The sequence below is a fragment of the Sinohyriopsis cumingii genome, chromosome 1 (genome assembly GCF_028554795.1).
Source record: "Sinohyriopsis cumingii isolate HCF-2022 chromosome 1, ASM2855479v2, whole genome shotgun sequence".
NCBI classification, from domain to species: Eukaryota; Metazoa; Mollusca; class Bivalvia; order Unionida; family Unionidae; genus Sinohyriopsis; species Sinohyriopsis cumingii.
Window position 1 is genome coordinate 96,167,500 of NC_142961.1, and position 25,194 is coordinate 96,192,693.

At 37.2% G+C, this 25,194-nt stretch overlaps 2 protein-coding genes across 7 annotated transcripts in view; one reads left to right on the forward strand and one right to left on the reverse strand.

Annotated features, from left to right (window-relative positions):
* LOC149807383 (transportin-1-like) overlaps nt 1-2,302 on the reverse strand; it is a 123,241-nt gene extending 120,939 nt beyond the window's left edge. For 4 of the 5 annotated variants that reach the window (XR_016422489.1, XR_016422488.1, XR_016422487.1 and 1 more), the window contains exon 1: nt 2,012-2,302. Coding sequence is in view for 2 of the 5 variants with exons in the window: in XM_089965995.1 (XP_089822121.1) it covers nt 2,012-2,110 (99 nt within the window). In the remaining 3 variants the exon portion in view is untranslated. The remainder of the gene's footprint in view (nt 1-2,011) is intronic. The other variant, XM_089966015.1, reaches the window with a different exon arrangement.
* Nucleotides 2,303-13,948: 11,646 nt separating this feature from the next.
* Nucleotides 13,949-25,194, forward strand: part of LOC149807386 (F-box/WD repeat-containing protein 9-like) — a 49,022-nt gene continuing 37,776 nt past the window's right edge. For both annotated transcript variants that reach the window (XM_089966112.1, XM_089966105.1), the window contains exon 1: nt 13,949-14,165. The gene's annotated coding sequence lies outside the window, so the exon portion shown is untranslated. The remainder of the gene's footprint in view (nt 14,166-25,194) is intronic.

Below are 25,194 nucleotides of genomic sequence, written 5' to 3' on the forward strand. Positions count from 1 at the left end.
TTCCTGGTGATATATGCTTCACTAGATGGTTTAAGATAAAATGCTCTTTTCCTTGGGATAATGAATGTTTTCCATGCATGCATTAGTCCAATAAATCAACCCCACCAAAATATGTGTTGATACTTATGGACGATATGTGGGTCTGATGTTACTTGTTCATTAAAATATGGAATGTTGTTGCATGCCGATCTCTCCAGAACAAACCCAAGTCCACTTTAAACACATACTGGTAATTGGTAAAAGCCATATCTAGTGCGAAATTCAAAATGGCCACAGAATGAATGGTTGTGCTATTCCACATGGATTTACAAATCACCAAACATAGGATTTGTTCCGGAAATATACTGTACATGTCACTAAAAGAACCCTTCTGCTGAATGTAGCTGCACAGCCACGAAAAATACCAGTAAGTGTAAGTGTATAAAATGTAAACCGATCTGTGCAGCCATAATTGGCTACAGATGATTGCAGCTTTTAAAGAATAGGTGACATCTTCCCCTAACCCGAATATCAATATCATCCTTGGTAAGGGCCTGATTTATCAGCCTAAGCATGCATCCGCAATTAAGCCAAGAAGTCAACAACTGCTGTATACACGTGTTCTCTTTTGAAGGAGATTAATACTGAGCAGTGTTCTAAAGAATTTAATGCCTTGGATCAAAACAAGAGGGATTGTACTTGCTATTCTGATACCTTGGTCAGTCAAAAAAAATTTTTAATCAGTAGTGAGTGGCTATAAAATCTACCTGCATAAAAAAAGCTGTCACTCCAGCATGAATTGTCGGCACACATCTTCAATTCCACCAACAATATCAGAAAAAATGCGAAGAACCTCTTACTGATCTACAAGACTCTAAAGACATGTGCGTCTTCATGGGCTGCAAAGCATTTGCCATACACTTTTTAAAATGCTTTAAGCAATTCATTTTTTGTTTAACTAGTTGACTCAACTTTCTTGCCACATACAATCACAATAGTCCTACAATGTAAAACATGGCACGTTGTTTTTGTCTTAGTGCTATGTCTTACTATCCAAATAACGGCCTTGTATAGCACGATCCAATGTCGTTGGCATCGGAATGAGTAATCAAAGTTTCAGGAACATGTCACACACTTGGCAGCCATTATCGACACTCTTCCACTAATTTATGTGTAATTTATATACTTATTGTGCTGTCTTTATTCTGGCGGAATGAAAATATACGAGCAAATGTATGCTTTTTCATGTTCCGTTGACATACATCTGAATTTGCTGCAATGCTTCGGTAGTCGAGGTATGCCTAAGTAAGTTCAAGTAGGTGCGTGTTGGGAATACGTTTCTTGTATGAAACGAACTGCTGCTTACAGTTCCAATAGGCATCATATGTTTTTCTTCGTTTCATTAAAGAATATTTCTGCTTAACCCTATCTCAGCATTCCCGGCTTTCATCGCTTTCTAGCCAACTGAAATGTAGGCCAACGAAACTTCAAAACAGGTCCATTTCTTATGTGAGAATTTGAATTAGAAAAAAGACATCAAAGTAAGTAAAGTCGGACTAAAACAGTATGACTTTACTTTGTAGAAAATCGTTATTTTAGTTGTCAGTTGTGTGAAATATTCCTGAAAATTTGACTTTCGTAACGATGTTAGTAGACATCAAAACACGCTACACAGCGCCTTTAGTTAGGCTGTAAGACCTTGACGCCCACAACATAAATATCAGCGTCAAGGTCTTACATGTAGGACTAACCATTACAACTGCAATCAATACAGAAATGCCATTGTCAACTACTGCAGATGTCATTCCCAATGGCAGATCTCTATTTTTTATTACGGTTTTTAGCTTTATGGGAACGAGACTATCATTTAAAACTCAAATCGATCGCAAACATGTAAATCCCACTTGAAGCACGTGGGATTAAAAGGTTAAAATTGGTGGGAAATGCGTTACCTTTTGAGAATTTATGACACGAAGAAATCAAGACTTTCCAAGAGACATACCATAATAAAATATGTATGTGAAAAGGATACTAATTGTACGGATCTTTGAGTTGCTGTGTCAGGCGATTGCGATTCCTTTAATAATTGCAGTATTTGCCGGAGTCCATTCTCTTGAGGTTGCCACGCCATATTGGATTTTCTGAGAAGGATAAGAACGAAAATGTCCGAACTGAAGCTGATTGCATAAATTATAGATGACAATTAAAATTAGCTGCTTTGACAAAAAACGCCAGGTAAAGCAAAAGTAATTGCAAAAAAATTATTTTTCTTAATACTCAAAGCCTTATAAAAAAATAAGGGCACCGTTTTCGTAATCAATTTCACAATCGATTTGACAAAGATCTTATTATGTTACTGGAATCTAAATTGTACACCAGTCTATATGTGTAACACGGTTTTGGATTGGATAGATTACAGATAGCTCTAGAATTAGTGTCCATCTAGCTTTTTGCTCAGTTAATTTAATCCTAATTCTAATTAAAACAGCAGTCATTTGGTCGAGTAATTGCACAATTTTCTTATATAAAGCTGTGACTTTAACGGGGGGTGGGAGGTGGGGAGCAAAGCAGAAACAAAAGCATAGTGCAAAATTTTGTGTTTTATTATGGAAAAAGCTGGCTAATTCGATTCTGCGGTCATTCATCACAATTTATAATATTTCTTCCTTTACAAAAGAAAAATCATTCAAAACGTCCAGAAAAGAATAAAATAACAGCAAAAGAAATTCTTTATTTCGCAAAGAGAAAAAAAGAAGAAAAAATCAATTAATCAAAATGTGAAAATGTAAGAAATAAAATAAAAAATACGCAACAGAGCGTTATTTATTTGTTCACATTTTATAAGTAGTTACATAAGCTACTTGGGGGCAGAGGTGAATCTCATTCTAAACCAGGTACAAACGATATGGTACACAGTGGAAATTTAACATTGAGGGTATATTGTTACACAGTTAGAAGTGGCTTGTCTCAGCTGAGGCTACATTATTAGAGTTGACCTTAATATAAACCCCTAGCACAGTGGGAAAACCAGTGTTAAACATGTATATAGGTTTAACGTTTGGGGATACTCGAGCACACAACGGGAATGGAAATGTTACAATTTTTTTTATAATTGCAATCTCTTTTTCTGTTGAAAATGTATGCGGAACAACGGAAAAATTAATGTAAGAATTTTAGATACTATCCAAAAGATATTTTTTGATATACTATGCAACACGTACTTTTTTATTTTACTTTCCAACGCACGCTCTTTGATATACTATCCAGCAGGCACCTTTTTAATTACTATCCAACACATACTTTTTATGAGTATCCAACACATACTTTTTATTACCATTCATCACTTACTTTTTCATATGCTATCGAACACACCCGAACATCCAACGAAAAAGGAAGAAGGGTTTATACACATGCTGTACTTACATAAAAATTTGCTATCACACACAATAAGGCAAGGTTAGGCATTGTTTATAGGCACACAATAACGGCACAAACGTACCATCACACACAACATTGGTAAGGAATTTTAAGCTGCTTTAAAAAAAAAAAACATTGGCATGATATAACCAAACACACACACACACACACACACATACACACATACATACATACACACACGTGTGTGTGTGTGTTAAATATCGAAAAGACCAGAGTTTGGGACTTTAAATGATTTTTTATAAATATGTTTTTTTTTTATAGATAGAACATGCTTTTCACGCTCGCATAGTGACTTTTCATAAACATGGTGTCTGTCACGACGCTAAATTTCTGATAATATAGACCAGACTTGTTTCTCTAAATGCCAAAAGACATTGATTATATTATTAAATTCATGCGTGTATTAACAGCTAAATTTATTAGATTGATAGTAACACATTCTGACATAGTAGCGTGAGCTCAATGAAAAAAATAATTTTAGTACTAGTGTACTCTAGCAGTGTGGCAGGAGATAGCAGCGGCTTTTTTTTTAAAGAATTATGTAATAATTATAGAACAGAGAATAAGTGATAGTTTCAGAATACATGGCCGAAATTGTTTCCCACTTTTCCGATCTGACAGCTATCTGCCAGTGCACCGTCTGCACTCATATTTATAATCCTATTCACGTCACATGACCTTAGTTAGCCAATCAATGTTAGCCCTTCACGGGGTTAGCCATGGCGGTAACCAAGTCACCTGTTCAAACTGCATGGTAAAATCCCTCTGAACACAAAATTTGGAGAGAATTTAATTGTCCTCCCAATGTCCGTGGTGTGCGTTTTTACTTTTAATCCTATTTATATATTCATACCTATGATTAAGTAGAAATGAACGAAACGGACAAGTGAATTTCGATGCGAATCGAGCGAGGGTACAACGTACTGATGATGCAATGAGAGTAATACAGTTAGAAATAGACCCTATCAAATGCATACTATTTTGCACATTAAAGTAAAATGACAAGTTCTACATAACCAAAAACATACAACGATGAACAATAACATTAGTTCTAACTTACTGTTCATCAAAAGTCTGACGAGAAATGTGATTCTTCGGCCGGGCACATTATTCCATCACTAGCCTGAATCTCCGCTGTTTCGATAACAAAACTCCACCGGATGGCTGAAGTCACTAATTTATGGACTAACATCATATTTCTGGCTTTAATATTCCAAAATGATGGAAGATGAGATAATTCATTTCCTAAACTATTCATGAGAAATTTCAGCACGACACACGCGTGGTGCAACATGCAAAGGAATATGGCACAATAACTGCTAACATGCGAACTTCTTGCTACTTAATGTTGATGTCCCAGGCTTGTAGCTCTGTTAATGTATTTAGATGAATTCCTTGACGAATTTATTAATACTCTTGACAACGACGTGAAATTACTAGGACCAGAGCAGGGTTTATACTCACATTTAGTATAAACACAGAGTACACATTTATAAGAAATGTAGATGGCGATCTAAACAATGGTGGGTGGGTGGCATACGTTCAGAAATTTAAAGAAGTAATTCACGCGTGGTAGATGTTTTCAGTGACAGAAAAAAAAATGACATGATCAAATATACCAAAGTCTTGTAGATCAAACATCATCTCACATCACAACGTTTAACAGCAAAATAATCTTCACACGTTAATTGGACAATGTTTGTGCATGCACAACTCCAGTCACAATACCATTAAGGTATTACAACATAGTGAACTGCTTCATCTTTTGCTGACTTTGTTTGATATTTTTACATTATCATTATTAGTAGTATTATTGGAAAAGGAATGTAGTTCTTAACAGTGCCAAGTATTTTGGTTTGTCTTTTCTAGCGATCTGGATGGCAAGGAAAAGAGAGTTGGGATTGTATATCAAAGGGGCTAACATGGGTGACACGGCTTAACAGTTCTTCTCCGCGAACGTTTCCTCTACCGATCCGTAGTCTAAGAAACGTTTCGGGATCTCTTGCGTCTCCACATAGATTCATCTTTTCCGTATCTAGTCTTACTCACAAGGTAACGAGTTGTCATGAGAATATATAACACAACAGGCCAATTACCTTGTATATGTATAGTGTATGACCTGAACGAAACAGATGGACATGTTTCACCAATTAGAATGCTTATAATATAATTTAGTTAGGCGTACCAGCGTTTCTAAGATTTACTGTTGTGGAAGAGTTTGGGTACAATACCTATAGCTATTAACTTGAAGTCTATATATTGGTATACGCATGCCGCCGATACATCACATACTCTTAGTGATAGTACTATCACTACGACCACAGTAGTTCTGGCCGTGGGAAAGGTTTAAACAGTTGCAATTGATAATGTCAAGTCCATAAGTTTTTATTATTCAAAAAACATATCTCTTAGAAAACAAACACTGCTCAGCGGTTACCAACTGAAATGAAACGTAAATCCAGCCATTATTAAATGTGTGCGTGTGAGTACTATTTTTGCTTGCTTGTTTGTTCGTTTGGGGGAGGGTTGGGGGTATATTCCCTTGAATAGAATTACAATGAAATATTATAACACATCACAATGGTCCGTTTTCTTCTTTCTTTCTGTAACTGTCTTTCTCTTTTGAATTTCTTCACTGGTACGAGTTCTTCTACGTAAGATTTTCTACTTGCTTCACCTTCTTGAAGATCTTTACTTTATATATGATCTTCTTCAGTTTCTGTTTCTTCCTCCTTGTTCTCTTTTCGTTGGGGCACGCTGAAGACAAATTACCTTTTTCTTTGCATTGATAACAGGCAGTTTTCCTTTGGTCTCTCTTTTATAATGTCTTATTGGTCCCATTTCTTTGAGGTTGTAGGCATTCTGGAGCCCAGTATCCTCTTTCTTGGCACGCATAGCAGGTATCTTGACTTTAATCTCGAGTGGAGTAGTCCCTAGTCTTGCTGGAGGTATACTTTCGAACGACCTTCTGTAAATCTCTCACGAGAAGTGCGATTTGTCGTGACTCTTCCATCTTCACAAATTGAAAGCTGGATGAGTATATTATTTTAGGACGAGGACGTCTATCTATACAGAGAGAGAGAGAGAGAGAGAGAGAGAGATAAGGAGAGAAAGACATACAGAGAGAGAGAGACAGACAGACAAAGACAGAGAGATAGTTGTGTACCCCAGTTAAATCAAATTTTGAATCAGACTGAAAAAAGCACACCTTGCTGAAAACAAACCAGAAGTCAAGACGCGACAACGACTGTCGGTTTCTCCTCATACGCTAGGTAAATAAAGTCTTAGAACATGTTCATGCTAGCGATTTAGAAGAGAACATAAGTGATCCCAAACTAATATCGTGTACCTCCGTTATGTATATTTAATTTGTATTGTTTGCTTGCTCTTATCAATGGCTGTATGTTATGTATATTTAAATTTTATAATTTACCCTAGTCCAAAGTCAAGTTAATTGTTTACGTACCTAGTGATATTTACTTTGTACACAGCATAATACATAGCTAATATTTCTCAATGATAATAGATTAAAAATTCAGATTATGATAAATTGTAATAATTTTCACTTCAGTTTCAGCTAAAGATACAGTATTGAGTCCGACCTTAGACAGTTCCAGAAAAGAAAATTTCCATTAAGTCCATTGAGTATTTCCAGAACATGATAACTGCGACCTAGGTCAAGTGAAGTAGTATATCAATTTGTTTACTTAAGGATTATTTATTTCTGCCTTAGCTTCCGACATGTAGGTTGCGAAAGTTGTGTAGTCCCGTGATTAGGAATGCAAATGGCCAGATCCAGGTCAAATTTCAGCAACGATGTACTTTCGTCTCATCTGTCAGCAAATTAAAGACAAAACGAATGCTATGATAGCAATTTCCGACAATATAAATCATATTCCTATCGATTTCATGCAGGTATATTTTGATGAAAGGTCGTTCAAATTTGCTTGGCCGGCTACTAAGCGGCTACCCCATGCTGACACCAAATGGTGCCGGCGAATTCCAACTTTTCGATAGGGAATCGACCCTACACCCCAACATAAATGTCCATATATAAAAAATGGGGTGGCAGGGGTCAAATGAAACTCGGACTGCTCTATGACCAGGGTCGAATCTGGGCGGTACAGGGAGGACATCCGGAGGTCTTAGAAGCGAAAATGAGACTTAAATGTGACGGCCAGATATCCAGAAAACCGAAAAGATCATCAGACAACATTAGAAAACTGGGGAAGATTTATAGTAGTTGTCCAATCAACTTGGCAGCGCTGATCCCAAATTCTCTGATAGACAAGCTGCCGAACCGACGCATCACACTCTGGCCTCCAATGAATAACATACTAGTAGCTGACCTCTTTTGATCCAGACAGTACCAAGGTCCGATCCGGATGAAAATTTGAGCCAATCAACCCAGTAAGACCGTTCCTATATCCACCGAAAGACAGTGCACCTCAAAGAATTACTCATTTCACAACGAGATTAGCTTTCGGCTTTGAAAACCCATTTCGACAATAAGATCTTTAAATATGCTAATATGATCTTTTTGACAGACTGTGCAACGTTCACACTAACACATATTACTCTCGACTAATATCACCTGAACATTAATGGGTTATATTAACCCGGTTTTTATCTATGGGGGGGGGGGAATAAATTAAGCAAACTATGTACACTAAATTTTAAGAAGGGTATTTATTAGGTTTATTTTAAACTAATTAACTTAATCTCAAAGTGCTGTTTAAGCACGATTGGTTGATTGGAACAGCCCGATTTAGGTAAAACTGGAGAAAATGTGATCTATGGCGGTTCAAAAACATTTCCATTACCGCTTCTCCACTCCAGCTATGCCTTTCCCACTTTTTCCTCCACCAAACATTACTAATTAATGAGTTTGCTTTCTACGCAACCAAACCGACACATCCCATCTGGTGAAAATTAATTAGAACGATGTGCGTGCTCTTTTTAACTAGTCGCACACGACCAACTGGTAGAACGCGATATTAATCCATTGACGCTCGCTTGCTTAGTTATGACATTCATTCGATCATGTGAAGACATAAGAAGAAAGAAGACAAAGGACAACTTAGCACTGCTAAGTGGGAAGGTGGAGAAGCTATCAGTTTGACGAAGAGAGTGAGCACCTCTTGGACCGGGTCAAGGAAGTGGAGTATTACCCCAAAAGAGACATCTAAAAAAGGAAATGACTCCACTGAAAATGCAAAGAGTTTTGTCAGAGGAGTCATCGATGAAGAAGTGGTGATGATGAAGGCAGCCTGGGCTGAAAAGAGGAAAGAAAGGGAGCAGCAGAAAAAGGAGAGGAAGACTTATAGCGCCTAAATGCCAATTTAATGAGGTTGCAAGAAAGAATGAGACAAAGGAGCGAAAGGATTCAATAGAGGAGCTATCTCAGCAGCAGCAGCAGTAGCAACCAGCACCACCCCTGATTACACAAACAAATGAACGGGAGATGGAGGCAGACGAGCCTGGTTTTAGGCTCTTGGTCTCTGACCACATTACGACGAGATATGTTCTCGTTGTAGACCCCAGTCCCGGAGGTGTAGTTGTCCTAACTTCAGTGTTGTCATTTATGCCGTAAGTACGAATTTATGATAACTGCTTGTATAATAATCAATCATCATGCCATAAAAGAGACTATATATAGTACGATAGACAGGGTCCCATGTGTGAATGAGTCATGGGGTAATCTGAAATAATTGTGTCACTCGGTATGATATTTTTTTCCTTCACGCTATTGCTTTTATTTTATCAACATTAAGCTCGCGTCAGCCATCTGTGAATGGAAGTGTGTGCCAATACACTTTTTTCTGTTTCAGGTACACGGCGGCCGTGCGAATAGTCTTTTCAAAAGTGCCACACGGCGGCCGTGCGAATTATTATTATTTATCGTGTACAGTACATGCCCAGCCTTTTAACAACGTCATCATCAGCAAGGTGCAGAGCCTGAAGTCCACCAGGGAACTTTGTCAGTGGACTGTTGTTCATAATGTGTGACATGGTCTGTAGAGCATTACAACTACATGAAGAGTCAGTGGCCTTGCCCCATCGGACAAGGTTGACTGCACAACTACCCTGCCCTGTCCCGAAACGGATCAGCGTGGTCCACATATGTCTTGGAAGGTTGAAGCCAGGATGGCATACAGGTGGCTCAGCTACGAGGGAGTGGTTTAAAACATCTGTTGAATACATTTTATCACTCCATGCCGAAATAGCTGTTATATCCTGCGGCAACGGGCCTAACCAGATTGGACGCCACGAAGCACAAAGGAGTGCTGAATGTGAGGTGATGTCCATGTTCGGTGGAAATTTTCCACTGGCATCAACCTTAGCCAGCAGTTTTGTGGTTGCCTCCTGATGACGGATATGTATAGGAGGAATGTTGCTGAGTACCGGAGTAGAACGTAGTGATCCAGAGAAGATGCGCTTTGTTGTGTTCAGCTGGACGTCAATTAGCTTCTTATGGGACGATGGAGCTCAGATTGGAGCGCAATTACTCTGTTGTTGAATAACAGAGGTCTAGTGTTGATGTCTTGGGCGTCTGAGCATTTGTGCCCCAGGGTGAGCCCGCCAGTTTCCAGAGTAGGCTGTTTCGAGTGCTCAGTTTTGCTGCAGTTTTCTTTTCATGTGGTTTTAGAATGTCAGTTATCTGTCCTAAGTCACACCTGGGTATGTTGGTGTCCTGTCGTGTTTTATGTGCTGCCCATTGAGGAGGATGCAACGCTACGGTTCGCATTTACATTGTTAGGGTGGAAGACGCTGAAGACTGTCTTTGTTGTGCTCGGCTGTAAGTGCCATTTCTTGAAGAAATCCGTCATTTCCTTCAGATCCTTGTTCAATACCTTCCCAAGCTCAATAAACGAGCGACTCCGAGAGCAATGTCCTCTGCATACATGAACTTGCGTGACTGTGTTTCAGACAAGTCATTGATATAAACATTGAAAAGTCTTGGCGAAAGAACAGACCCCAGTGGGAGACGATTAGTCTGACGTCTCCACGAGTTGCAGCTCTCTCGGAAGTGCACTTTGAAGCGTCTTTCGCGAAGGACTAGTTCGATAGTCTCAATCATCCATCGTGGCAGTACTATGGAAATTTTCAACAACAGCCACGCATGCTAGACCGTGTCATATGCCGCTGTTAGATCAAGGAATATGTTTGCCTTCGGGCCAAGATGCTTCAGGAACTCCAGTTTTAAGGTTCCTCTGAAAACCGTTTTCAACAAAAGTAGTCAGGGCAAGGACTTGGTCGCAAGTGCTGCAGCCATGCCCGAAGCCTGCCTGCTCAACAGTTATGATTTTCTCCAAGTCTGGACCGATTATTTGGAGAATCAGGCGCCCCAGTACCTTGAGACAGTCAGAAAGCAAGACGATTGGCCGATAGCTCTCCACATGATGGGGATCTTTGCCAAGCTTGGAATCGCAACAATTTTTGCCTGGTGTCACAAAGTCGGCATGCACTTTTCCCTAACAACCCGGGTGTATAAGGCGGCGAGCAATATGTTTGCCTTCGGGCAAAGATGCTTCAGGAAGTCAAGCAGGATATAAACACATCCTGCTTCTTTGACTAAGTTTATTTTGCATAGAACCTTTTTAAGCTCTGTTGCTGTAAATGCCTCTGGACTATTTTGACCTAGTTCATCCGACTTCCGACGATAGTATTGTCGTCACCCATCTCGTACTTTATGTCTGTGCTGTTTCTCCAAGGGTGCTTTTGCCACTTTTAGTAAGTGGCTATGTTATAAGTGCCTGTATCAGATTCTAGCAGATTCTCAGTGTTAATAATGACACCAGAACATTATTCAAAGCATTCTGGATATGTGATACCAGAGACTGTCAACAGGTTCAGTGCTGTTGTTCATCTTCCCATGGCTATCTGAGCCTGGATAAGCACAAAAGTTAATTTAATTAGAATCCCTTGTCTCTAACCCTTACTAAAACAAGAGCAGAATGATAGAGCATGCAGTTTTTAGATGGGCCTGGTACTGTAACGAGCACTGGTTTTCGAGGTTATTTTTTAAGATTTTAGCTTTAGTTTACATAAAGTTGTAGGACCCTTACTTGGTGTTTGTGTGTCCTTTGAACCCAAATGCAACAGGCTAGCAATAGCATTCGGTTTGACAACAGGGTGGACTTGTCTCGGCTGTTTCTGAACGGTGCCAAGTCGGCGACTCAAGTTCCAGTATTTCCGACTGAAGCGCGTGACGTTGAGTGACCCTGTAGTTTCCTCAGCAAGTGCGCCTGACATTGTCCAGTGATACAATCTGATGACCATAGGTGTCTGGGTCTCCAGATGCTTCATATTCCTCAAGAAGGGCCTGAAACTCTTCATCCAAACAGGGTGTATACACTAGGCGACGGCCACGAGGGACAGACTGAGCTGCTGCCTTGAATATGGCTCTTTGGAAGCGGTGGTAAGCTTCCTTGATTGGGATGCAGAGTGATGGCATAGTGACTGTGGTACACTCCAATATGTCACTGTTCTTCGTCCAATCGACTTTGCGAAAGTTCCAACGCTGCTGTGAAGAGATGTGTATAGTCGGCAGTTGAAGTCCAGTATGCATAAGTATTGGTCTGTGCTGACTCTATGGGAAGTCGTCAAGAACTGTTTGGCTTACTGGCTGATGATGGTCACCAGTGGAGCTTATCCAACGAAGGTCCGGTGAGTAGTCCTTATGACATCTTGCAGAATGAAAGGTCCCGCGTTGCTTGGAGTCGTTGGTCAGAAGGAGATCATTGTTCACTGCCCACTCTACCAAGTCTTCCCCGCCTTCATCGGGGTGCGAGTAGCCTCAGTCATGGTGATGACTGTTGAAGTCGACAATATAGACGGCTTGGTGTTTGAGAGTTGGAAGCATATTGTTGTCCCAATGGGTCTGGGCAGTTTGTAGCCATTAATAATCTTGTACCCTCCAACCTCGACCACATCGCAGAATCTGGTGTAGGAAACTGGAGAGGCGTCAGTAATGTCACAGTGTGCATACGTTGCACGGCCAAATTTAGAGTCTGGCGTTGATGAGATGAGTTCAAAGACTCCAATGATGTATCGTCCTTCTACCTGGTATGCTAAGTGAGTCTACTGCAGACAGATTATGCTAACATTATGACGGTGCGCTATAGTGCTGATGATGGTTCGTTTGGTTGCTGTGAGACCCTCGATGTTTAGTTGTAAAACTCGTAGGGCCGGTCCAGTGGCTTGAAAGTCTGGGGACAATGGCACGTCGGTGGCTGCTCCTTGTATTGGCATGTAACCGGGATTCAATGATGAATTCGCCGTGAAAATAGCATCCTGTATTACCACCATGTCAGCCAATTCTGCGCGTCGGCTAATTCTGCGCAATGATACGTCATTTCTGTAAACATTGGATCACGTGTTATTTTGGGTCAAAAATCCATTTTGTATCAAGAAAGAACGATCGCGATGTAATTAAGAAAAGTGATATTCATAAAGTGAACAAAAATATCCGGCATTTCGACTCGAAAGGCATATGAAAATGTGATTCTAAATGTCAACACGAAGACCCACTCCATGACCTTCTTGAACCGGTAACCCAGAAAATCCTATTTACTATGTATCTTTTAAAATCATACAAATAAATGCATTGTATAAAAGATGGAAATGTATACCTTAAAACAATACTGCATTTTAATCCAAGTTTACATTTTTGCAAGAAGTTGTTCCACACGTACAAAATCGTCTGCTACCCAACGTGTCAACTTGCCGCTAGAATATAAATTCTAAAGAAATTAACCGGCGTATAGTCTGTTTCTAAATTCTTTGGTAGTTTTTTTTCCCCATCAGCAAGACGTTGTAAACACCTTTCATCCTATTCATTGTTGTTTCTTTTCCACATAACAGATTATTTTTTTATAAAATGTTGAACTTTACTTTTTTTTACAAGATCGGTGTTGTTAGCTTAATATATCTTGCCATTTATTGGCATTAATACGTTGAATTTTGTAAAAGTAGCTATAAACCTGACCTAATTACTCGACTGAAATGCTGACAGAAACAGACCAAAGTAATACATTTCATTTATATTGCCCGATTAATAAATATTACATCTTTCCAAAGCTGTGCGCAGAATAGGCCGACATATCGCGAGTCAGGAAAACACGGGGTGGCATCCCCTGTGTCCAAATTTAATATTATTTTGAACAGAATATTCTGGTGACAATAGCCTCTTTTCAAATGGTAAGCATTGCTGTATTTTATTTTCGTAAATCGGTTGAATTCGGTATGCGTTTTGCTTCAATATTGGAGACGGAAACCTTAAGTGCACAGAAATGCCCGACAGCATTGTATATGATCTGCATGACTACTGTGCTTTGTTTCAAAATGATAAATACAATGTTACGTCTTTTGAATAATCGTTTATCGCTGTAAATAGAAATAAATTTACTACAAATTAGAATTGTTTGAGTGACATGCAAATATGAGAGGTACAAAATATATTCTAACACCACCTAAGTCTTCTAACCAATGAAATTCAGTTTTACAAACTTTATATGACTCATTTGTTTAGATTTTGCTAACGGATTATATATTATATATGTGGGGCTGCTATGGTGTATTAGTAAATGCTAAATATAGAAATATGAGTGTGACAAATTTTTTTCCTATACATGTACTATGACAGAAGATTGCAGAGGTGGGATCTGACACAGTTGTCCTTAGCTGATGGTGTTGGAGAGGATAAACTTTCTCAAAGCGATATATAAGAACATATTTTCGTAGAGGTAATCTATTTTCGTTAATACTCAGGTGTTGTATAATTATTTTTTTATTTGCTTTAACTTATCCCTTCACTTTCTTATCATTCTCTACTAATTCCCAACTCATTTTACTTCTGCTCTCAATGTCAAAGGTGACAATACTATTTTGCCATGCTACCTAAACTTTGAAATGGCCACAAAATTATTGTATTACCACCATGTCGGCTAATTCTGTGAAACAATACGACATTCCTGTAAACATTGGATCACGTGTTGTTTTTGGTCGAATATCCAATTTGTATCAAGGTAGAACCATCGTCCGTTTATTAAGGAAGTGAAATTCATAAAATTTACAAAATATACCACATATCTACCCTAAATGCACGTGAAAATGTGATTCTAAAATGTCAACATGAAGACCCACGTGACCATCTTGAACTTGTAACCCAGAAAATCCTATTTACTATGTATCTTTTAGAATCATACAAATAAATACAATATATAAAAGATGGAAATGTATACCTTAAAACAATACTGCATTTGATTTCAAGTTTCCAACTTTGTTATAAGCTGTCCCACAGGTAAAACAAAGCATGCAACACGCGCATGAAACACCTAACATAAATAAAAGCAACAATAAATGAATAGCTAGTGGCACTATGGTGTCAGAATCCTTACACAATTCTGTCAAGAGGCCTACAAGAACTACCCAGTCCAGCAGCTAGTAGAAGCAACTAACTGCATTTTTATGCTACACAGCTACGATTTCCCTGAAATTACCCGAGAGGAAAAAGGACTGCAAGAAATGTAAAGAAACAAAAGAAAAATGGGGAAATTCTGCTTAAAAAGCCCTTCTAAGGGCTACCAATATTTCCTCTTATCCAGGGAACCATTTTGGCTTGGTATCCCGTTTCGATAAAACTATTATGTACACTAACTTGATCCTACAATCCACCAGTTCAAAATTCAAACCTTTTATGACCTAACAGTGACCAAACTTTTTATATGTCACTCAGACATTAGTTATTACAAATTTGTAGGGCATCTATAACATAAACTATGTACTAGAATTTTTGCAACTTGTTTTGACTTGACCCAGGTGGCTAACACAATATTAGCATTTGTTATTGTCCATTAGTACAACTAAACTAAATTTGACTAAGTATAGGCTGGCATTCTTGGGAGTACATGACATCCATGGCTGGCTTGTCGAGTTCCTTGCCCTCTTGCCTCTCTCAGACATTGTATAACGACGGAGATGTGGAACAATTTCCACCCGCCTAAAGCTAGGTGTCCCAATGTGATGTCATTGTTGCGACCAATCGCAATGGGCATTACATACTGCTTGGGTTGACACCTAGTACAGTCAATAAGAGACTGAAATCAACTCTTTGTTAACATGAGTGTGTGTTGGGCCCATTCCCACTCATGAAAGCCCTTCATTCAGGTCGTTAGAGACATATAGTCATATGACCTGACAGCTAAATTAGCAGTGCTCCTTTAGCATATAAATGCCTGGGCGATGTGACACTACTCGGTAATTCCTTTCCCCATGAACATTTAGCATCTTGCTGTGCAGGAATAAACCCATCGCACATGCCCTTCTGGGTGCACGTGACATAAATCCAAGTAATCAGTCAATCACAGGTAAAAAATCATCTGCTATCCAAAATGTCAGCTTGGCAGTAGAACAGGATTCTCAAGAAATTACCCGTTGTATAGTCTGTTTCTAAATTCTTTAGTAATTTTTTTCCCCATATATGAGACATTGTAAACACATTACATCACATTCATTGTTGGTTCTCTTCAACATAATAGCTATTTATTTTATAAAATGTTGAACTTTACTAATTCTGTTACAAGATCAGTTTACTTTGCTTAATATCTCTTGCCATTTATTGGCATTGTTACGTTTTGTAAAACCAGCTATGAACCTGACCTAATTACTCGACCGAAATGCTGACAGAAACAGTACCAAGTAATGTATTTCATTTCCATAGCCAGATTAATAAATGTTGTATCTTTTAAAAACTATGCGCAGAACTGATTTCTTTTTACACTTACTTGCCATAACTGTTTTGACATTCAGCACATTATAAACATAAATGGAAAGAACTAGTGTTAATATATTGCACTTTATTTGCAAATTTACATGTTACATATGTGTGACAATAACATTCAATGTACACATAATGGTGTGCTCAATAAACTTGCACTGTTTCACTCAAATGGAACAAATGAAGGACACATATTTATTAAACAGCAAGCCACTTTAACAATCTTGTCAATAGTTGGAACACTCTCTCCATGTTTCAATTTAATAAGCTCAGTGGGGATGATGACCTAAAAAATTCTGAATTTTCGCAACACGAGATCAATAACATGTTCCACATGAATTCAGACTGATGCAATTTTTCTAGTTTTCTCAACTACTAGTGGATGTAACTGCTTTTCCTTGTGTAAAGGTAGCGATGGCTAATTCAGCTTGATAAAAGTGCACAGCATCTTCTATGTTGAAGCCTCTGTCAACTGTCATTGTGTTACCTGGTAATAGATTGTTGAGAAGTCCTGATTTTTCTGTTGTTTACTTTTCAGGTTCTACCTCTCCATCCATCAGAAATAAATGTAACAATACCTTGAGGGACAATGCCTAATAGATATTTCACAGTCTGGCTGTGTTTGTAATTTGAATGTGTGTAAACTTTGTTCAGAGTACCTCTTGGCTTCTCTGTAAATAATTCAAAACAGTCTAGCACAACATCAGTTTTCTCCCCAGACTCTTTTCTGAAACACATAGGCATTGATTTCCTCAAGTGTTTGCCACTGCACTAGAAAGTCTAGTCTAATCTAGAGTACATCCAGAGTATTGTGAAAACTTCTTTGCACAGTAGGTAAAAAAACATTAAAATGATTGGCTATTTCGTGGAAAATATGATTCATTCAAAGTTTCACAAGACATAATAGAAATTCATTTTCTTTCAACAGTCTTTTACTGTTGTTACTCATATGTCCCTCTATTAAATTCAGAACTAGTTTTAATACACCATAATTGGGCTATCCCATGTAACATGCTACTTGTTCAGAATTGTCAACATAAGATAGAAGGTTGTATAGTCCTTTAAAATCAAACTGTTCATTTTCTTTGGCATCAGTGAGTCAGGACTTATCATCTTCTAGCTGTCTGATTGCTTCGGCTGCCAAGTTAGTTTGGATGCCGATTGCCTTTGATATTTCTTCATCTTGATATGCAGACTGAAAAGATGGACGTTCCATCACTTTGTGATCATTACATGTACATGTACTCTCATTCTGTTTATCTGTATTCTCAGCATATTCTGATATCCCACTGGCATTATTGTCCCTGAATTCTTTGCACCTCTTTTTTGATATTAATAGAGATGATACTGCATCAGAAATCTTTCTCTTGTGTTTTCGCTGGCTGGCCCGATTACATCTCTCATGAGCTGCTCCTATTGCAGGTGAAGTCATTTCTGTGTAACCAAGATATAGAGTAAAAAGAAAAGGAAAGCACCTGAAATAATGACTTTATTCAAAAGAATTAAATAATGTATTATGCAAGTCAAGAAAAAAGTCATGTCAACAGAAAGTGACTAGAACTGTCAAGATATAACCCTGATACTCTTAATCTAAAATATAACATTGTCATGTAATTTTTTAAAATCCAAATCGACTGGTCTCTGCTGCTTGTACTAGGACTTGTAAACCAATATTATCAGTTAGTATTATAGCTTGGATTAAAATGTCTGTAAAAATCAAACTAAACATATAACTCGACTGAAAAATTACTTTTAACATACCTTTGATGAAATGTTAAGAGCAAACAAGCATTTGTTCCCATCTTTCTTCAGTTTCAGTGTCTTTTCTGTTGATAGCTGCCTTCCATAAATGACATCTTCTGATAATTTCATTGTTTCTTCACCTTGAACAGTCAAATTTTCGGTACATTAAAGAATTTTACACCTTTTTGTACACCTTTGCAGTTGGAACACCCGACAATACCACAAACTGGCATTATGGAAAACATGCTTGTCGTTACACCCGTTGTCAGTGGCTTGTGACTTAAAATGGCAGATATATGCGTACACATTATCTGCTACGTCATGTGAAAACAATGGTTATTCATGAACGGAAACCTTAGGTGTACAGAAATGCCTGACAGCAATGTACTCCAATGCTGTATTGTGGGTTTTTTTTTATCATGCCAAAAGAGTTTTTCAGATTAATTTTGGACACCTGCTGTCTAGTGGTTGTTTACATATGTAAATCTGTAGCCAGTAAGGATGCAAATATTTTATTGCACAATTTCCCCTAAACTTTCCACATTCTTTATAAGTTTACATTGAAAAAGAATGAACATTACTTTTTTGTAAAGGGCATGCAATTCCATTCATCATCACACACAGAACTCTAGTCAAACTTGCTATACCGGCATTGGCTTTGATTACAAAATATATTGAGCTAATCATCTGGTGTCTGATGATTATAGGCCATATATTAATGGTGACATAATGTCCTTGCAAGGTTAAGCTTGCAGTTTCATTTTTCATTCCATGTAGCCAATATGGAGCAAAATTTACAGCATTTAATATTTCAATAATAATCATAATAATATTAATAATTTTTTATATATTTATATTTCTTTGCCCACATTGCATTTAAAATTTATATAAAATAAATATTTGTTTTTAATTTGTAATATTGTTATTCATGGATTTCCACTTTAATTACATTTGTGTGTTTGATTTGATCATTGGATCCTTTTGTTTTTTGTGAAAATATTCTGCCAGTGCAGGCATGGACATTCCTTTTCGTAGGTAAGTTGCAACTTATGTATATTATACTATGTGCGTGCTAACCATACCTAAGTTAAGCAAATACCGCGATAATACAGGGCTCAAATGTAACAAAAATTTCTTTGTAGCCAAAAAATTTAAAGTTGTTCCCCCATGGTTCATTAATCTGGGTCAGTCACCATATGATGTTTTCCTTACATTTATGCACTTTGATTGGCAAAAAGGTTTTATAGGAATAGAAAGAGGGAAAGTCAGAGAAACTATACAAATTATCAGTATGCAGCAATAGCAAAACAGCTCTAGTATGTACCAATAAGAACATTAAGTACTGCAATAATACAGCGTACTGGGCTAATGGGGCTACGTGGCTCTTTTAGGCTGAAATAAAAATTTTTAAAAAACAAAACCCAAATCAAACCAAAACTGTCTCTGTCTTCATTCACGACACTAGCACATCTCCCACACGCTCCTGTAAAAAAAAAATATGTATATATATATGTGTGTGTGTGTGTGTGTATCATGTTTAAAAAGGTTATTTTAAAAAAAACCCATACCTACCCTAATTTTAACAAAAGTGCAACAGGAAACATACATTTTTCGGTTATTGCCTATCACCACAGCATTGAGCATTTCTCAGAACCTCTATCATGATGCATCACATCTGAATTACGACTCTATGGTCACAAACTTGAGTCACAGAAAAGAAACAAAACCAGCAAGGTTTATAAAACTTAACAACCAGTTTATTTATCATAAATTAATAATGTCAGAGGAACTTGCAGTATTATGAAATGAATCCAAGCTAGTCTTTATAAAGGTCTATAAAGTCCTAAATGAATGAAAAGTTCTTATAAATTTCAATACTGGAAATGTACTGGTCTTTCAAGATTCATGATGCTGTCAAGATGGCATTGTTCAGAATTCCTTCGAATAATTTATAATAGATCCAGAATAATATTATAGTCCCAATAATGAACACTTTCTGTTTCCACTGAACTGTTCAAGCGAATGTTTATCCTCTCAATAATATATTAGTACAACATAAAACTTGTCTGCAGATTTACAACAGGAACATAATAAATGTGAACGACTTCAAAAATTGGAATAAATCGGATCGTTCAATTTTCTCCTAATATACACCGTATAATGTGACTGTACTTCGTGATAAACCCCATGTGACAGTGTGCGTTATTAATTTTATATCGAATTAATCATATTCACATGACCTAGCACAACCAATGGGAAGCCACATAATGATTCTGGAAACTATCATTATTCCATAAGTCGCCAAGAAACTATGCATAAGCACCATTTTAAGTCTTATTAAGATTATTATTACTAATTGTAAACACATGTAAATATCTAGGCCAGACCTAACTAAAGATAATATGTACACATTACAGCCATCAGTAAGAATTATAAAATTAGATACAATCATGTACCAGGAGTTATAAAAGATATAGATACATGTATACATAACGTATACACATATACTCAAGAAGTTCACATAGCTGTCTGATGAAGACTAATAATGGCTTAAAAACAAATCTTTATTTGTACATATTTAAGTAATCAAATCCAATTCATGCCACATCCAGATCAAATCCTTTTTTATATTTTGCATTGATAAAATCACAGGGACCACAGTGTTGACAAATTGTCTGCTTCATCAGTGCTAATAGAATTTTTTTTACATACTGGCCCAGGGTTGGTTACTTATTTAAAAAAAGTCACAAACCCTGACTGATATTCCACGGGCCCTGACTCCAATTTACATGTGTCCAAAATTACCCTATATTTTAAAAACTATTATTATCATATAATGTTGCAATTGCTGTACTTCAAATATGAAAAGATTTAAAACAAAATCATCTTAAGTTTTGTGTTTATTCAGTTCTGAACATATTTTCTGTAATCACTGTTTTCCTCCCGGTTTTAAAGTCAGCCATTGTCTAATTGCTCAGTTAATGTTTGGATCAGCAGTGTTTATGTTCATTAGCATTTGAAACATGTCTTGCTTTATACATTTTCTCTTTACACTTTTAATGCTGCTCATAATTGCCATTTAATGTTTAACCATTGTTGCATTACACTAGTGTAAGCAAGAACAAGGAACAGTTCAATTATTACTTATAAAACTTGAAACATCATGAAGAACACACTAGCAATTAAACAAGACCATTAAAAGAAAAAATACTTAAGTGTTCCTGCCAAAAATAGGTTTTTAGGTTGTCTTTTCTTTTTATATATGTCTGTGAAAAGACACTGAGACACCAAGTTACAGTTTAAAGTGAAAGGCATTTTATAAAATTAACCATGATTGAAAATAGATGTAAATTTAAAAATTGAGCATAACAGAGCAGTAAAAGAACATCAGCAAATTAAAGGAATGAAGCTGTGTGCTAAAGGATTAGATACACATTGTCGCAGCATCATGAAAACAATATTAAATTTTCAGTATCAGCTGAACTGAAAATACAAAAATCTACCAAACCCTTAAATTTCTTTGAGAGAGAAATAGAACTACAGGTGTATGCAGAATAGATAAACTAGATAAATACCTGAGTGTGCTTATTTTCACTTAACCAGATGAAAGGTACATAAAAAATCCATGATGGTGGACTTGATTTTCTTTGGTTTCATTTGCAGAATCGAAAAGTATACATGATTTGACTTGTGTTTTGGTTTGGTTTGGGATTGTATGGTATAGCATTGCATGAATTCAAGGCAGGGTTAAATGACTACTTAAATAATGATAGAATATTAAAAGAGTTTATTTTTAAGAATTTTTGCTGTATATTTTAATGTCACTGTCGCAAATTTTATGTATACAAAAATAAAATCATGATTGCTGCTGCACAGAAAAAGACCAAGTCTTTTATTTGAATGTTTGTCACTTCACTGTGCCATAAGACAGTGGTTCTCAACCCACGGCCCATGGGTCACGTGCATCCCAATCAGCATAATGTTACGGCCCACATTGCATCATGTTATAAAGTAAACATTCAAAATATGTATGGTAGACATTTAACAGTGTAGAAATAAGAGGTATAACATTATATTGAGTTGTATTACATTATTTTGATTACTGTCAGGTAGCAGTATATTGATTTGTTTTGCATTATGATTACTGTCAAGTAACAGTATATTGGTTTATATTGCATTACTACGATTACTGACAGATGGCAGATACAAATCGCTACACAGGAATTAGATGTCTGGTTGCAGCACATGTAACACATTGAGAATACCAAACATGGCCCACTATGGTAAACAGGTTGATAACCAATGCCCCAGTGTAAAAGCTATATAAAATTTAGTTATCTACAAAGCAGTTGTGCAGACTTTTCAGTAATTCATAGTAGTCTGGACTTTCAACGAGTCTGACATGTCAAACAATTTGCATTACATAAGGAGGAATTACCATCTATACTCACTTATAAAACCAGATCAATTGAAAACTGCACGAACTCAAATCTGACAGTGTATTTGCAGATATAGATCTGTGCAGTTTGTTAGGAGTGATCATAATAAAACAAACAACATAGATTCTGATCTGCAGGTGCGTTGTGTTACAGCAGACCTGGATCTTTGTTGTTTGTGGTTCAACTCTTGAGAGACCACTATTTGGTGGGTGGGAATGCACCTGTTATGAATGATCACTATTTGGGAAGAGTACCTATTATGAATGATCACTGTTTGGGAAGAGTACCTATTATGAATGATCACTGTTTGGGAAGCCCACTTTTGTCATGAAAGACCCAATTTTTCATGCAGAGATCAATTGTTTTATTGATGTTACAGTCTCTAAGGGGGTGGGGGGTGGCCGAGTGGTCTAAAGCACTGTCCGTTACGGATCACTGCCATCTCACCTCTGCCTGAGTGGGTTCAGGTCTAGGATTCGGCCAATATAGGTATGTGAGAAGGCTTGCCAGTAACTTCTCGTGGGTCGGTGGATCTTCCTGGGGTTTTCCAGGGTTCTTCCTCCAACATTAATACTGGCCGCCATGCATAGCTTATCGTGTGCTGAAAAATGGCGTTAAACCCCACAACAACAACAACAACAATCTCTAATGAGAGACCATTTATCTTGACAGATCACTTTCTGTTGGTAGTAGGGATGTTTTCACATGACTGGGTTTATTGTACTTATTATAGAAATCAATTGAAATTACATGCATGGGATCCATTTTAATATACAGTCTACTTAAATATTTATGGCATGGATCCATATCAGAAATCATTGATTTTGACTAATTTTTGTGCCACATTCTATTAAAATGTCATATAAAGCAAAATACTCAACCAAGGACAGAGATCTGTGAGCAGGGTTATAGAATCCTAAGAAGACAGTAAGTACAGGCAAGTAGTAGTAATACTAGTAGTAGTTGAATAAAATATCATAACCTCTTAAAACTGTAGGAAAATGATTAAAACATACCGTATATGCTCGCGTATAACCCGAATCATTTAGCAAAAAATAAAGGCCTGGAAGAAAGAGCGTCGGCTTATCCGCGGGCCAATGTGTAAACTTGACAGCTTTTAGGTCTTTTTGTTGACTACTGTAATGGCTTTACATCTTGGGACACGAAACAATAATTTGTTCCGTGTCCTAAGACAAAGGCATGTAAAAAAAAAAAAAAAAAAAGTTTCGGTGACCCGACAATTATTAAACTGTTATAAAGTACTATGATTGATTTTGTTATTGTTATTATACATGTGCATATTTTCTGATTTCTCCAACACAAAGTTAAATAAAGGTAAATACAGACTTCATAATACGCGGGCCGTTGAGTTTACCAGGGAGACCATACTGAACTATAATGTACAGTACTTACACAGTGTAAAGCGTGCATAGCGTCACTTAAATTATTACTTATTCCTAAACATAGATGCAGATTTTGCTTTATTCATTGTTTCGACCAAATTGGATTCTTCCAGATAACATTTCAGCTAGTCCTTAATAACTGTTTCATTTACGTTTAAATCACGCGCTCACAAGTACTAATTTTCAATGATATAAGCGATCGTACAAAGTGAGGTAATATTTTTAAAAAGGTACGCACGTTTATTTGTACAAGGCACATGACCATCATAATTTGCATGTTCACGAAGAGTGGTAATAATAAAGGCTAAAATTCTCATAGAGATCAACTAAGATCAACATCAGTCAATTTTAATTTTGCTTTTTAGCTGAATAAACAACTTTCCACACAATGGAAAGTTTGATGTTTCGATGTCTGCTATGTTGATAGTCGGCGTATTTGTCTTTCGTTTTTCGACAGCAGTACAGGCCATTTAATCATTAAAACCCTGAAACTGGCTTGTGATAAGAGGGAATTTTGACCGGTAACCAGTTTAACATACGGTACAAAAATGCCAGGGGTTGACTCGTGTAAGTTTCATTCGTGGGAATGGAGTTAGAGAACTGTTAGAACATTCATAGTGATCATTCTTGGGACTGAAATTAATTGTGGACGATGTTATTATTGTAGTTTATTTATTTATTTTTTTTGTTCTGGTTTATTTTTTTTATTTCTGTATTATTGTAGAGGTAACAAAAACCATTAATTTACGTGAATAATGTTTGAACTTAAAGCGGGGGGGGGGGGGGTGAACAACCTCTAATTGGTTCACCTGTATTTTGCCAAAATACGACTTCCTGGAGGATCGCAAAAATCGTTTAAAAAAATGCGATATTCAGCGTAAAACAACTCCGTCAACGACAAATTGGTTTACCTGTTATCGCTGATCGTTTTTTTTTCCTTCGATGCAACTTAAGAAAAAATTGCGCGATTGTCGGTGACGCGTTGAGAGCGTTGCCCTCCCTGCTGCTATGAATTAAAAACTGCTATACCAAATAATGGTACATTCGGAATCTTACACAGCTAGACTAGCTAGAGAGCGATTAGAAGCACTTAAAAATATATCCCCGTAAAAGAGGAGTTCAAGAAAAATGTGCAATCGCGGCAGGAAGCACAAGTTGAGTACGCAGCGGAAACGGAGCAATTATTGAAGCCGGTCACTGCGGTTAATGGAAAAGTCTTAACTGCTATTAAGGGACCTGATAAAGAACCAGGGGAAAAAGAAGAGAGTTTAATTCAGGTATTAAAACAAACTGCTGAAAAAATAGTTGCAGCTCAGCCTCAACCCAAAGAATCATATGAAGTCGCTGTTGGTGAACCCTCCCAAAAAAAAAAGAATTGATTTTAGGGAAAAATTTACTGAGAAAGCTATAC